General features: G+C 37.4%; 1 protein-coding gene across 1 annotated transcript; it reads right to left on the bottom strand.

The window, feature by feature from the left end:
- Window positions 1-1116: 1116 nt before the first annotated feature.
- LOC135792340 (uncharacterized) lies at window positions 1117-15437 on the bottom strand. The gene is made up of 13 exons (XM_065302961.1): window positions 15121-15437; window positions 14228-15026; window positions 13004-13956; window positions 12721-12929; window positions 10205-10357; window positions 9949-10146; window positions 9166-9885; window positions 7755-7857; window positions 7258-7653; window positions 7056-7203; window positions 2033-3011; window positions 1656-1963; window positions 1117-1584 (listed from the first exon to the last, which is right to left on the bottom strand). Exons 1-13 carry the CDS (start codon window positions 15260-15262, stop codon window positions 1458-1460), a joined length of 5235 nt encoding a protein of 1744 aa, XP_065159033.1. The 5' UTR covers window positions 15263-15437; the 3' UTR covers window positions 1117-1457.
- Window positions 15438-15746: the final 309 nt, after the last annotated feature.

Raw genomic sequence — 15746 nt, 5'->3', positions numbered from 1 at the left:
ATACTGGGCGTTTTCCACGCCATGTTTTTATAACGCTTCTTGAAACGGCTACTCTTTAATTGATATTAAAAATAATGATATACCTATACAACTATCGAAATAAAAACAAATGTATCTGCAGACAAGCGAGTGAAGAGCGCGGATCAGCCACCGTGTCAGCTGACAATTGCCACGAAACTGCTAGCAGTTCGCCAAACTATCCTCTGTCCCGCTCCCCACGGCCAGTATGGTAGTATGAAGGTCGTGCAATTTTTGGACGAAGAGTTATTCTTTTCTAATTTTAATTGAAAACACTAAAATAGAGGCTCCGTCAGTATAAGGCAGTTTTTGTCAGTTTCATTCTTCAGTTTTCTTTAAGTTTTCCAGGCTCTGATGGTGGCAACATGAATCGATATTGAAGTGGGTTTTACATTATTGGGTGGCATACCATGAAATTAAACCTAAAAAAAAATCGTGTTTAAAATGCAGTGCGAAAATTTTAAGTCGTGCATTCACAAAAATGAATACTATTATATTATATTATTATCATAAAAAATACACAACTTACATTGTGATGGTGCATGGAAATGCTTCCTGTTATAAGCTGCTGATTTTCCATGAAAACCACACCCGTAAACATGTTCAGGATTTAAAAGGTAACTGCTGTAATATAAAATAGAGCACGATTTAGAACAAATTTTGAAGATTGAACTGTTTGAACATGTTTTTTATTCGCGAGTGGGTCGTAAACTAAAAGCGATAGAGATTAACGTATTAAAATTTCTTAAAATAAGTGAAAAGTAACTGGCGTTATAATACTATATGCGGTACGGTACTATATGCCGTCGACGATTACACAAATAAACGCGATTAAATTATAATTTCAATAAAACTGGAGAGATGTAAGAAACACATTATACTACGTCAACACCGCCCAGACGTTACTGACTGCTCCACACTGTGGCACACACAGTGACTGTGCGACTGTACTCAGCCGGGGATGTCGGCGCAAGTAGTGCGGAATGCGCATGTTAGCCGTTGTTCTATTATTTTCGTCTAAAATTATTTCAAAGGTATCATAAAATGTAACCATATTATTTCCAGTCACAAAATACATTTTGTCATTGTCTTACGTAATTTATTTAATGAAAACTATAAATAATTTTATTTTCTGATATGATATCATATGTACACACTACGTTACATGTTTTAAAAATTTCGTACAATTAATTTTTAACATATATGACGTTACCCTAAACAATTAAATAAATAACGAGCATTACCTACATTAAACAATAACTTCAGAAAATAATTTAAACTTAACGAAATATTCAATAAACAATTATTTGTTCCAAACCTAATAAACTGCATCTACTAATATAACTTTTTGGTAAAATCTTACCTATAAAATATATTTTATAATACATAATTATACCTAATAAGCATAGAGTTAACGCAACGAGTACTTAGCACATGAATTATTTTAGAAGCAATTTCATTGTTTTTTCTATGTGTCTCAGGATACTGGCAGGAACTGCTTCGGCCATAGCCTTTTGAAACTGACAATGTTCAGCTAACAATCCCAAGAGCATTTTAGCGTGTTGTCTAAAACAATAACAAACATTAAATATGTTATCTAAAGACAAAAACAGAATTGTAACGCAAAAGAGTCCTACCGAGTTTCCAGACTTCCTTCCATTAATCCATTCGCTCCAGCCAATAGAATCTTATCACGTGTATCTCTAGGTAATTGGAATACCTTCTCAGATCCAAGACGCTGCACAATATTGCATAGTAATCGAGCTGCGGCGCTTCTCACCACCGCGTTTTGATGCAACGAACCTCTGAATGTAATGACCGATACCAACTTGGGCACTGATAATTGTGTGCACATCTCATCTAAGGCAGCATTGGCGTCACTCCTTAAAAATTTATTAGTATCCGCCGTGCGATGTAAAAGAGGAGTCGCTAACTCATCCAACTCCTAAATAAGATTTATAAATACATAATATTAGAAAAATGTAATAAAAGCGTGTGAATTTCTACTTCTTACCATTTCCAAAGGTCTTTTACTAATTTTTGCCAACTCCGACGATGCATAACAAGCATTTCTCGCAACTTGCGACCGCAGATTCCTAACATGTTTCCCCAACAAGACACACACCGCGTGCATCTGGTTCTCAACCACGTCCTTATGATGCCTAATCAGTCTAACCAAACCCTGTAATCCTTTCATCGTCACCTCCCACTCAGTGCTTTCAAGTTGTGCGCAAATATCATGAAAAGCTTCTCGCGGCTTTGTGAATGGCCTATCCCCACTTGCTTCGTTACATTTTCCAGTACCATATTTGGAAGATTTCCTTCGGGCCACGGACGATTTGATAACTTTAACAGGTGACTTCTTCTCTGGACTGATACTCTTATATAACTCTTCAGGTGCTTCAGTATCGTCAATAGACTCGCTACATGATCCTGGCAGTGTAGTCTTTACTGTAGAAGGACGAGTTGATGTAAATGCGCTGCTGAGGTCATTCAATGCTGGTGCAGAACTGACGTTTTTCCTTTGAATATGAGTAACGATTTCAACGTCAATCTTTCTTCGCGTTGCATCCAGGTCATCAAAAGCTACCTTCGAGAACTCTAGACTGTTGGTCGTCTCATTCTTCGAAAGCGTACGCTCGACGAAATTGAGACTATTCAGACTGCTCGATGCACGAAATTCAGTCTTCGTGCTGACATTGTCCGGTTCATCGACGAGCAATGTTTCGTTGACAGGTTCATCATCGTCGAAACTTTCTGGCTCGCTATCTATCTTACGCGGTGTTTCGATCCGTACGAAGCGTTCGGGTTGTGGGCTGATTTGTGGGGTGAGTGTGGGTGTTATGAGATCGGGGCTAACGTTCGATTCGTGATGTGTTTCGGGCGGCGGTGTGAAGTAACCAGATGATTCGCTGCCGGACGAGAATGGTTGGCGGTTCACTGATTCGTTGTCATGTTTTTCAGGCGTCGATGTAGGACTTGGACTTTTTACACTGTAATCAAAATAATTCTCACGGTTTTATTTTCAAATAACGTTGGGAAATACTACATATTAAATGATGAATGAATTAAAAGTAAATTATGTCTCTAAAAGTCTTTAAATTGATTAGAAAATATTAGATTTTTTCTTATTTAGCAGTACAGCTAACATCAACTGTGTATTAACTAAACATTGTTCAAATATTAAAATATCGTTTGTAATCTTAATGTAGCAATGTTTTTTGCTTGTTTGTTTGTTTGCAGTACTGGTACCTCGTAGTATAGGTAGAACACGCACAACAATTTAACGTTTTTGTCCAAATCGACAACATTCAACAACACCACATTGCTATGGGTCTATTATTAGTGTGTGTATATACTAATGGTCTTTAACTCTTCTTTTATTTCTTCATTAAAATCAATAATTGCCGTTACCGACTATTTGTTTGTACCTAATGTAACATTTGCTAAACGTAATGAAATCAAAATGGACGCCACAAGTAATCATCAATTAAAAATTGCATTTGTCTACGTACACAATTTCCATATTATCGGGTAATACAGTGATGGACAGTACTGGTGTACCGATTGAATGTTGTGGCGACATGTGTCCGACTTTCCGCTGTCTACAAATACGATAGCAACACCTGAACGGATTCCGCCACTTGATGTATTTCTCATCTCTAAGGCCCCACACATTATCACCACCACCACCACACGCGCCTTCCTTAAAGTACCCATTGTGACACAGCATTGTTCTTCGCGTGTGTTTTGTTCACTAATATTTGCGATTTATTTTGGTAGCGGGCCGATTGAAACGCGCACGAAACTCATTGTTGCGCGAGCGGCGTCGCGACGCTACTCCTCGACTTGGCCGGTGGCCGACGTCGTACCGCCGCATTGATTCGTTCTCTGACCGACACGGAGGCGCTCGGACTTCACGCGCGCTGGAAAAAGCGTAAGGTGGTATGCCCCCCTTTGAGAAACCAGCATACGTCACACGATTTACCGGAATAATATCGACCACATGCCGTACTACCAGCAAATTGCTACTAGTGTATGTATACGCGCACACCTCGACGACAAACCGCGTGCGGTCGAAATAAATAAGCTCGACTTCGTTGTGTGCTATGGTTGTGCTGATGAGGGAGGTGTAAGGAATGTAAAGAAGCGGCACTCTGACCTCGCGAACTCGTTGGCTGCGGAAAGTCCTACTGAATTAACGCACACAATGCGTATAATTTTCCTCACGTCGTTTCCTTTCAGTTTCGGTGGGGTACTAGTTAAGAGTCGTCTATTACTTTCGACATAGAAACATGAGTTTCATTTCTTAAACATTGTACTTTTGGGGTAATCGGCATTCCGTTTCTCAAAGAGAACATTAATCGACTAATTTCATAATAAATTATTTATAGGAGACTTGCTTTTTGAAATTGCACGCAACAAGTATATGTACGAGTATAAACGGCGGAGTCACATTTATAGCGATTTTATATTTAAAATGAAATTCAAGTATACATATAATAATAAAGTTCATAGACCTGTTTAAATAATTAACATTGTTACGTAATTTGCTTGTTTAACTTAAAATATCAATATTATTGGTTCATTACATCCTAATATTTTATTAACTATTATAGATTAGCTAGATAATATATTATTTTACATTTAATATGAACAGTAATTAATTAATATCAATTCAGTTACTAATTATTTAAAAAAGTTAAAATATCAAACTGTATAATTAATCATCGGTCCTCATTTTTGTCTTGTTGTGTTTGCCATTTGATTTTTTTCGTAATTTTTTATAGTTTAAGTAATAATTTATGAAATAATAATAGCAGTGGTTCTCATAAAAACTTGCATTATAAACCCATAACTCCATAATTGAGCTTTTTCGTGTTGAATGATATTTTTGCGTTGATATTAGCGCAGGCATTTAACCCCCATTAGGTTTTCCATAGAAAAAAGTTAATATTTGTTTTAATAATGTGATAAAATAGGTCAGCTGATATTCAGAACGCCCTCCTGATGTTCCAATATCAGATAATTTAATAATTTTCTATAGTAAACACATAATGCTGTCGGGGAATAATTGTCACTTCTTAATAATGCATATATGCTCTACTTTACCTATCACTATGGCACTTTAAATAATGTTTTTACGCGTATGATGGGGCAAAAGTTCAAAATTCTTGATAATAAACTGCATCAATTTTTCACTTGCGCCCTAAATAGGTGACTATGCGTTCGAATTCTTTTGTGACGCCAACAACAATGCATGAATATTCAAAAGGATGACCTCATTTTGGTTACGACCCTCTTTATAAACTCTTAAATTCAACTTAAAAGTTTTTACTCCTCGATTTAAGAATTAGGGGAAAGTTTTCAGAGAGTTTCAACAAAACAAAATTATTATATGTGTTTAAAAACAGATATCCTTATAAATTCATAATTAAGACTTTAAAAATCGTTAGATATAAGATTAAAAATTTTCAGCAGGCATCAAATCGATTTTCACTGAAACGGAAAACACATTTGTATAACCTACTTTTCAATTGTGTTAAGCATTCTTTAACAGTCATATATGCACGTAAGTGTATAGGGCTTGTACAATTGGTGTGTTCATCATTCAAAATTTCATTAAATATTCAACGTATGTATGTTTTTGATATTTAAATAGGTCAGTTTACTCTTTTTGCAATACCTACTGCCTATTTTCAGTAAGAATTATTCACCTTTCTTTCTGTTTTAAGTCGCATGTTTTATTTTTCGTGACTATTCTTAATAAGTTTTTCAACCAGAAAAATGAAATTAATATGAATAAAGATTATTACCACAAAAAAGCAAATAATTAAATTCAAGGGAATTAGATATGTTCAGATAATATTTATAATTTTAAAAATGAATAATTTGCTTAAGTATAAGTATAACATATATAAGTATATGTTTATTGACCCTGCTTTGCTTGATAGAGTATAGATTTTATGTCTTGCAAATATTATTAATGATCATTTTCACACTTTCGCTACTTACACAAATTAAACTACCAACAAAAACTACCTTGCGAAGTAACCACGATACGAGTAAATCGCTATTTTGACTTTAATAAAGTATCGCGATATTTACCCGAGCACCAACTAGTAATTCAAGGTTATTAGCTACCTAGTACAGACATTAAAGTTTTTGATTACAAGAGGCCCACGCTATCGAACATAAGAAAACGATGACTCGCCACGTTTCAATGTAATTATGAACGACGTTTTTCGACACCGTGCTTCTTGGAAAGCCGCGTAGGTTTCAGCGCATTCCGTTCCGCAATTTGCAATCGCGTGCCTCACTCAATACAAAAGGTCATCGCGATTATTTTACTAAAGTCTGGCATTTCCCTTGCTCACACCAATATATTATATCAAAACAGACATTAAAAAAGTTACTAAATATTGCGCGTTTTAATATACTGTTCAGTCTAATCAGTCTAACAAGATAAGAATTTGAAAATATCCTAAGGAGTTATGAGAATATCTGGAAATCCGTGCTATTTTAGGTGCAATGGTCGAATGCAATATTCCCCGAACGGAAATACCTCCACACTCCTTTTAATTGTTTGCAAAGTGTAAGCAGTTTTAGTTGGAAACGTTTTTGTTGTCCTAAAGGTTGATTTACTAATTGGTCATACATTATGCATAAGTTTTGTTAATCTGCCGTTTGATTAGCTTAAAGATATTGATGTTTTTCTATTGCGTGTTCGCATCGTCCTCTGAGACGAGCTAATTATCGAAATGGTAAAATATTGACAGACGACTAGGCAGCTGCGTGTTCGTGGTCCTGCCTTGCGTACAAAACTAGTTTCAATGTCGTGAATTCGTATTTTTCTTGTCATTAATATTTATAGAGACTTTCAGGGCAACACCAAGGACGTATTCAATATTTATGTAAAACACAACACAATCTTTCAACTTATTGTGTAAGACTAGAAACAGTTCTACCAATCTTGTAGATTTTGCCGATAATCTTTGATAACTTAAAAAAAATGGTTAAGTTTTTAATGTACTTACGGTGGATAATATGGTATGGTCATAGGCCCTTTCGTTTTCCCCGCATTGTTGGCATTCTTGGTTCTTATTTTTAGCTTGCTATCGTAAATAGGAACCGGAATGCCACTGCGCAGGTCACGCCAATTTCCACTCTGTCGAACACTTGAACCTTCAAAATTTATCAAAATTAGTACAAATGTTATTTTGAAAAGACAAGACTTACTTGAAGATGATCCTGATGAGAAGGTATGCTCCTTTCTAAACCGATCCAGACCAGTAATCTGCTCCGATGAGAAACTTTTCCTGATCGGCTCCTGCTCTCCTTTTGGCAAATAATGTTTATCGTTGTAATGGTTACCGCTTACAAACCGTCCTTGGCTGATATTCGCATGATTTATATGTGGATTGGACCGTTGTGATTGCATCTGACCATGTTGACTATCTGGAAACGTTTCGTACGTCGATGTGCGATTAGACGTTGGTGGCGAAAACGACCGACCACGTTGACTGCGTTGTCGGCTATTTTTACGTGCTGGAGATTCAGTGCGAAAGTCCGTGTTTGTCGCGGCAGTTTTCGAATCTTTTGCATTCTTCACCACATATAATTGCCTTAGGGTACCTGCACAAATCAAATGCATAAAAGTGAATTAAAATATTGTATTGATAAAAATACAGCATAATGAAAATGTGAAACAATATCAGAATGTTGTAATTAATTACCGTTAGCCGATGATAGTTTCCCTGCGCCCACGGTGGTAAAAGCGGTCGGGTCGATGGCCCACACTTGCGTTCGATTGCCGTTTTGTCCTTCATGTGATTCTTCCTGGAAACAATGTACAAAAATAACATTATTTCAAATCACGGTACAACAATAAAATAATTCAATTCACATTGTATTTTGTTTTCTTCATTGAATTATGATATATGATGACAACTCGAAGGACTTTAAAGTAGGACAATCTATGTTCACCTCGTTAAAGCCGGTCAAACTGACATCTGGTACATAGTAATCATTGTAGTAACCCATAATGCATTTTCAATAATTTCACGCGCACACAAACACTGATTTACTTTCCATATAATCATAATAAAACAATTGAGCGTTGGATCAATAATTACAAACAATAAAATAAAGAAAAAAACACCAAAATTGATTGAAGATCATTACTTACGACATATAAATTGTTGAGAAACAAGGGACGTAGTGTTACCAATCGACAAACGATCATTTTGTTTTCACTTCTTGGTCGATCGCTCTCAATTCAAACCATTACAATCATTTTAACACAGAAACCCGTAAAATATTGTTGATTCTTCTGACACTAATTAATATTTACAATGGTTGTTACTGATCATTATTGAAATATCGAATGCAATTATTAAGTTCTCGAGTTTTGCACCTCATTTCAATAGGTGTGCGCCGCCGCCACCGGTACGACTAACGAAAGCGTTCGGCCTGTTCTGACGTCGAACTTTTTTTCACATTTGTGTGATCGATATTTATCGCCGTCGACCAAACGTTAACATTGTTTGTTAGGTATGGAGACCGGGGAATGCGGTGTGCGCGAATCGCGACCATGTGACCTGCGGTAGCGTGGAAAGTGTTGCGCCCTTAACGTGACATTGCATGCGAGGTTCCGAAATTACACCTACGTCATGAATAAAGGTATTTCGTGGGTATAATAAGGTGTATTATCGAGTGCCCCAAGAGGGTAGCAGTTGAATTTGAGGACATTTTTTTGTGTCAACTTTTTGCGCACAAATTTCCAACGGAAACAACTTGATTTGCGCATGTGTACAAAATATTGAAACAATAGTTAATAGAATAAAACCGACCTACTTATTATAAACTAATATTATATAATGGTTTGTATACCTATTCCCTATAATACCTATATTAAATTATGATGTAAATATTTGATTATTGGAAATTCTGTATTCAGCTGTATATAGGTTACCGGTTATTTATAATACATTTCTGATACCCGAATAATTTGTATTTATTGCTTGACGACAATTACTTTATCGAAAATTGATCTTTTTACATGCCTATTGTGCGTAAAATGTAGGTTTTCATGTGCCTGACAAAACTAACCTTCAAATTTCTAAATAAAATTTTTAAATTACTAACCTTACTTGAAGACCAATCAGATCCAATTTCTTCACTCTGTTCATTGGTAAACGATTGATTTCTTGCATTATTCTTCCAGTAATTTACTTTCTTGCTATGATGGTTAACTTCAGCCGACATTGACGTCCTCGGTGAATAATCCTCCACGAATCTCCTTGTAGAAAACCCATCTTGAAGAACTTCCGCATTCACATTACCCTGAGCACTGCTTGGGACAAATCTCTGACTAATAAATCTTTCCGATTGCCGTCGCACTAATCTATTGTTATTTTTATCATCAACTTCTTCAGTCTCGTCAGGGTCTCTACCACGTGGACTGGTTTTAATTACATACGGAGAAGATGGCGACGATGAAGAAGAATGTCCTTTAGATAACCATTCAATTTCAGAATCTCCTTGAGGTGCTGAATATTGCACCGTACCATTAATATTCACAGTGGGTAATTGTTTTCTACTCAATCTTGTTCTAATCACTTGTAAAATTTGTTGCCGTTCTGGCGACTCCATCGCTGCGGTGACATCTTGCGCAACTTGTAACACCATAGGATTACCGGTGATTTGCGCTAATGCCGCGAGGGTTTCAAGTGTGGCTTGTCGGACTTTTTTCTTTTTATCCGAGAGGGTTTTGATGACAGCCCGCAACGACTTGGGGACATTGAGTTCAGTGCTCGGGTAAATGCGTGAAACTGTCATAACAATTTGAAGCGCACCTTCACGAACCTACAAAATGTGGACAATCAATTAGATGACGAAAATAGTCGTAGACGTTTAGCCACCACCTACCTTTGAACTTTTTGCTCCGATTATAGAATCGCTCAATAACTGATCGACAACTAGTTTTGGAGGCACACGTCGCATTAATACAATTGCCAGTCGGATACCACTAGGTGAACCTAACTTGGCAAGACTCAGACATATCTGCTGTAACCGTACCATCAGTGCCTCTTGCTTCATATTGCTGAAGATTACTGTCAAAGCTTCCTAAAATGAAATAAAACACACATCAATAATTTTATTTTTAAACATAATGTGAACTTACATCAGCGGTAGGCTGTAAAGTTGAATGCTGCACGGCCGAAAACAAAATGTAGAACAACGAGGGTAGACGGTCTTGGAGCGAGTCCAACACCGTCGGCGTACGAATCACTCTGAGCAGTTCTTCCAATCCTCTTTGGCGCGCTTTAATATCGTCCTGCAAATTCACACACAAATCCCTTGGTCATTCATTAATATACAGTGGTGCGCCGGCGTTATTAGTTGCTCTTTTCCAGAAAGAGTTTGCAAAACTGGGGCTCACGTTCAACGAAAACATGACACATACCACCACAGGTCAAGTATCGGGGTGTGTAATTATTGGGCGGGCGAGGAAATGAAAATGGAAAGTTCCTTGGATAATTCATAATGTGCGTGCACCTTATAGGCAAAATATCTACTTGTGTTGGTGAGTTGTAAGTGGTAGGAGGTGTAGAAACATACATGTGTTTAAGGTCAAGGATGGGTACTGCCCAAACGCATGTCTAGTATCATCACGCGCACATCAGCGATGATTTAATATCAAACACTTGATCAAAATTGCAACATAATCAGGAAGGAACCCGTCGTGAAGGTCATCCGTATTTTTAGCCAGACAGTTTATGAATTATTACATTGGAAATCAATATACTTCATTAACCTAAATATTTAACTTGTTTTTTTCAATTTTGTTTTTATGTTCAACCATTTCGATTGTAAGCAGATGTTTACAACTTGATTTCCCTTTTCAGATTCTATGTTTATTAATGAGCAATTACAGCAACCCCAATACATTAAATTTAGTGGCTGGTCCAAATTTCCTGTTCATATTACACCAGAACACCATATTGTTTCAACAGCGATTAAAATCTTGACTATCATGTAGTTCCAGTTTCCTTTCGAATGAATATCCGTACATTTTGAATGAATAAATCAGTGTGGTATGAAATTCCCTTCGGTACGATACAAAAATGAGAGCAATGCAAATTTTACAGCGATTTCCCGACAATACCACGCGTATAATAACACCCGGCTCCCGCATATTGTGATTTTCCACGTTATGTTTCACGTGCATTACATCAAGAAACGCGTTGCAGTCAAATTATGTTTTAAGTTTTAGTGATTAAAATCAACTTTTAAATTGCTAGCACTGCATAGGTGATTAAAAGTAAAATTTCATAACAAAAAATGCTAAGACGAATATATATATTTAAATATTACTTAAAGTTGTGACTGCGTCTAATTTTATATTAACAAAATTTTAACCACCACCTGCACTCATGCCATTAACCTGTTTTTTCAGTATAAAATATTAAAAAATTAAATATGTATAAAAACCACACATGAAAAATTGTTTCATAAAAATAATATAACTAAAAATACATTATTAATATGCATTGTGGGACCATATGTTTATAAATATAAATGATTGTTGTCCTTGGGCGTGACGGTGTAGGTACTTGTAGTTTTCGGTTATAAATATTTCCACCTAATTTATCATGTTTTACCATTTAAACGCATTAATGGGTTTATTTAGGGCTCAAATTCTATATAGGCCAAAATGTGCAAATCCTAAAATAACTCTCTCAATATTAGCATATCTCTAACGGTCGTTGAAAATTCCAGTCATGTAAATAGTGACATTTTGCGGGTATACAAAAAAACGAAATAAATATTAATCACTTCAACATGCTGTGCAGTTATAAAAGCGTACTAATGTGGCATGAGATTCGTTTTTCATAAGTGACAAAGCTGTGATTTTTTCTGGAACATTTTTTGATGATGTAAAAACGTATTTCGCAATTAAAATTGTGTCAGACCTTCACCGTGTACTGTTTATGTTACGTGGATTTAAATATGTAAACAATGAGAATTACTGATTACGAAAACAATAAACCTCTTTAATAAATTAGATTAATATCGCATATGCAACGCAACACTGCAAAATTAAAATTCCGCGTAAATAATGCAGAAATTGCACTTTTCATATCACATTAGCAATAAACTTAATCAATTACGACTTTTAATAATGCGTTGCGAGATATTAAACGTGGGTGGACAGAATTTAAGCATTACTCTTTCAAAACAACTTTGATTAATGTTGTAATAACAAGTTACTGCACATTAGTGAACCATAAGTGCTCTGGAATTTAAAATCCAAATCAACTTTGATTCCACCAAACAAATCTCTTCGTCATCAATTGTGTAAGTATCACAACTACAGTTTGCACATAATTTGAACCAAAATGGAACGATTTAAAAGTGAAGTAAAAGTAAAGTCCGAGAAAAATCCAATCGCGATAGCCTACAACCACCGCAAAACCGCAGGTATACAAAGACGAAAGTAGGTTAACAGCCCTCAAAATCACCGGATAAGCGCGTCTATTTTTCCACCACTAACGGCTTTTAACCCCCGACACAAACAACCAAAAATACCGGCGTACGTTTGCGTGTGTCGCCACACGTCGCGCCTCACAATTCTTACGTAACGCACACGCATACACCATAAATTTATAAACGCGTCCACTTAAGTAGGACACTCACCATGTTCTGCAAGTCCTCGACGATTGTATCGTCCAGGTGCGCCGTGTGAAAGCGCTCGACGCGTATCCCAGTTTCACTTCCGCTGCTCGAACACGTGAGGCAGTCCCCGGAATTGTTCACCGGAATGGGCGAATCGCGCAAATCGTCAGGTGGTCCCTCGGACGACGTGTAAATATGGAATGCCAAATCCTCTGGCGGGTTGTGATTACCTTATAATATAGAACAAAGAATCACACAAAGGTGCAATTAATATGCAACCGGATGAACATCATAAATAAATTACCATTTTGATTTGGGGTTTGAATTTTAACGTTTGTGTTTGTTTGCTGTCCTGGAGCGATGCTTGGCAAGGAGGTAACAGTTGTACTTTTGGGACTGGTTATATCTTTGTTTCTGGGCCCAACTGGTATGTCATCATATGGTATTGTGTTTGTTTTGGAAGTTGAGGTGGGAGATGGAAGAGGAAATGGTGGTGGAGTTTCATCAGGACGTGGGGAAGGTGTTCTGGTTAGATTATGAAACAATTCAATCTGACTGTGTCTTGTTATGGGGCTAAATTGATCTTCACGCTTCAGTTGATGAATGGAAGGTATTGTTATAGTTGGTTTATAAGGTTTCTTCTTCACTTTTTTATCAGAAGGTTTCCCAGCTTCACTTTTAGGACTTTTTGGTTCAATGTTCAAATCACTACCAGAAAATGTCTCCCTTCTGGTTAGTTTCTTTCTAGTTTTCTGTGGTTTTGGAGGTTTTAACAAATCTTTATTAGATCCTTCATTAATATTAATCTGAATCTTTGTTTCTGAACTGTTTTTAATTTCAGTGTTTCTTCTTCGTGGAATTCTTGACTTTCCCCAAGTAGGTGACACCTTCTTACTCAAATTAGGTGATGATTTATATTCCTTGGATCGTGCAAAACTACGACACGCACTGTTTCCAGTTGGACTCGCAGGTGCTGACTGAGTATGTTTGATCGGAATTGGTATCAAACTTCTAGTCGTTCTCGTAGTGGTCTTTGTCTCATTCTCGATGTATTTTATTTCTATCACGGGTTGATCACCATCCGAGATAATAGAAATAGTCGCGTCGTTGTCCTCCAAGTTACTATCACTATCGGGTGTTCGTAATTTAACTATCTCTCCTCCGAATCGCACCCTTCGTGGAGTTCGTCGCACCGATTCTATATAGCTGTCGTCCAGACTTAGGTCCGGCAGAACTTTGAACGTCCGACTACTCGCCCTGTAAGCATGTGACACCTTCAATCGATAACATTCATAAAAGCACAATTTCTATCGGCAATTACAAAGCGATTTGTGTGTATGTGTGGTTCGTGTATTGCGCCCCACGCACATAAAATATACATACTAAACTAATGTTTGAGAAGGGTGAGCAACGCCACGTGATGACCGCAAGGGGTGAATGTACGATGATGTTATAAAAATGTTCGCGTAACAGATGAGTACTCATTAGTATCGATCATCAGACATGTCGTGTCGCTGGTCAAACATACCTGTTACTTGCTGGACTTGAAGGGTTCGTAGATGGCGAATTTTCTTCGTGGATTTTCATCGTGATAGATGGCCCGGACTCTAGTTGAATTTCCGTTTCCAAAATTACTCGGTCATTATCGTTGACCGGGATAGAAATCGAATTTTCATCAGAGTCCGTTAATGTTTCCGATTTCGCACAAACATAATTATAATTAGTCATTCGAGGGTGAGCAGGGGTGTTGCTGAATAAGTGAAGATCATATACACCACATAAAAGTTCAAAGTTTCGTTTACAGTTGTACGTATCGTGGGTAGAAAGAGCTGCGTCGAATTTTGGCCCACCAATCAGATCGCGTATCCTAACTAGTGCTCGCAGCACTGTTTCCTGATGAATGACCTTCACGATCTTATCGAGTAACCTGTGGATTATGTAATTGATGGTCGCGTCGTTTAATTTACTGTTGATAACGAACGGCAAGCACATTATTATGCCTAATACCACGTTTGTGGATATTTTATTTTCCTGATACTTTTCGACTCCCCATTCAACCAGGTCCCTGGTGATGGCATTGGGTTTTGTTGATAAATTTAAGTAGGTCTTTAGAGCGTCTACGGCGCCTTTACGCACAGCAGGTCCCAAGTGACCCAAATTGCTGACTAAATCTGGCAAAACTGTGCCGATTCTTTCGTCTAAACTTTCACTCGGCAATAGCGGCATAAAATCAACCAATACCCGCAGAGCATTCTGCCGGATTTCCCATTCGGGACTCTTGAGGCGTTCGTGGACAGTATCGAAAAATGCGTCTAAGTCTAAATTCTCTAAAAAAATAAACAACTCAAATAAAAGCTGGCCAAAGGTACCAATCAAGCATTTCCCAATATCAGCAGAATTTAATTATAATCCAGTAAGTACCTGGTAGGCATTGTGTCCGTATCACATAATCCCATAGCGAAGTGAGTGAGAGTTTATCAAAGGATTGCACATCGTTGACTTCCGACGGCGGTAAGATGACAGCGGAAGGATTAACTGGCGTCATGTAGTATCCGGTTACCATCGTAGCACGCTCATTGTTTAATATTTAATTGTGCATTTTAGTATCAGACGCGGCGATGTTTATTTCCTTGCGTGGTGTTTATGTGCATTGCTCTTCGTGCACGCCACACGTAACGCGTTTACTTTTTTGTGTATGCTTGCAAGGTTTCCATGGCAGCGCCATCGAGGCGTTTCAATGACGGCATCGCGACGAAGACTGAACACGGTGCTCGAGCTTACCGTTGCTTTAATGCCAATTCCACACAACTGGAGTTAACAATTGCCGACAATGTCGTCGCAGGGCGTGCGTGGTGGTGTGCCTTTTGTATGAAATATCGATTACACGGGTGCAATCAATTTGTTTTTCTTCTACAAGTCAACTTTGCCGCGCTATTAACTGCGATAAAGGAGCGCGATTTTTCTTACATTAATTATGCAACGGCTGAACTTTTGCATACGTGCAAGAACTTTGATAATCAAATTTGGCATTTAACACGGTCAACATT

Source organism: Atheta coriaria, unplaced genomic scaffold (genome assembly GCF_025399875.1).
Source record: "Atheta coriaria isolate IRGN ID8LTWV9N9 unplaced genomic scaffold, Caltech_Dcor_3.1 hic_scaffold_5_pilon, whole genome shotgun sequence".
Classification (NCBI taxonomy): Eukaryota; Metazoa; Arthropoda; class Insecta; order Coleoptera; family Staphylinidae; genus Dalotia; species Dalotia coriaria.
The sequence above is the reverse complement of the archived record's forward strand: the minus strand, read 5'-3'. Positions and strand labels throughout refer to the sequence as shown.

Excerpts from the sequence above, each read along its gene's own strand:
- LOC135792340 (XM_065302961.1), bottom strand. The coding sequence starts at position 15,262 with ATGGTAACCGGATACTACATGACGCCAGTTAATCCTTCCGCTGTCATC. Across the intron at positions 10,147-10,204 it reads CTTTACAGCCTACCGCTGAT|GAAGCTTTGACAGTAATCTT; the intron begins GTAAGTTCACAT and ends ATTTCATTTTAG. Across the intron at positions 7,204-7,257 it reads CTCATCAGGATCATCTTCAA|GTTCAAGTGTTCGACAGAGT; the intron begins GTAAGTCTTGTC and ends TAAATTTTGAAG.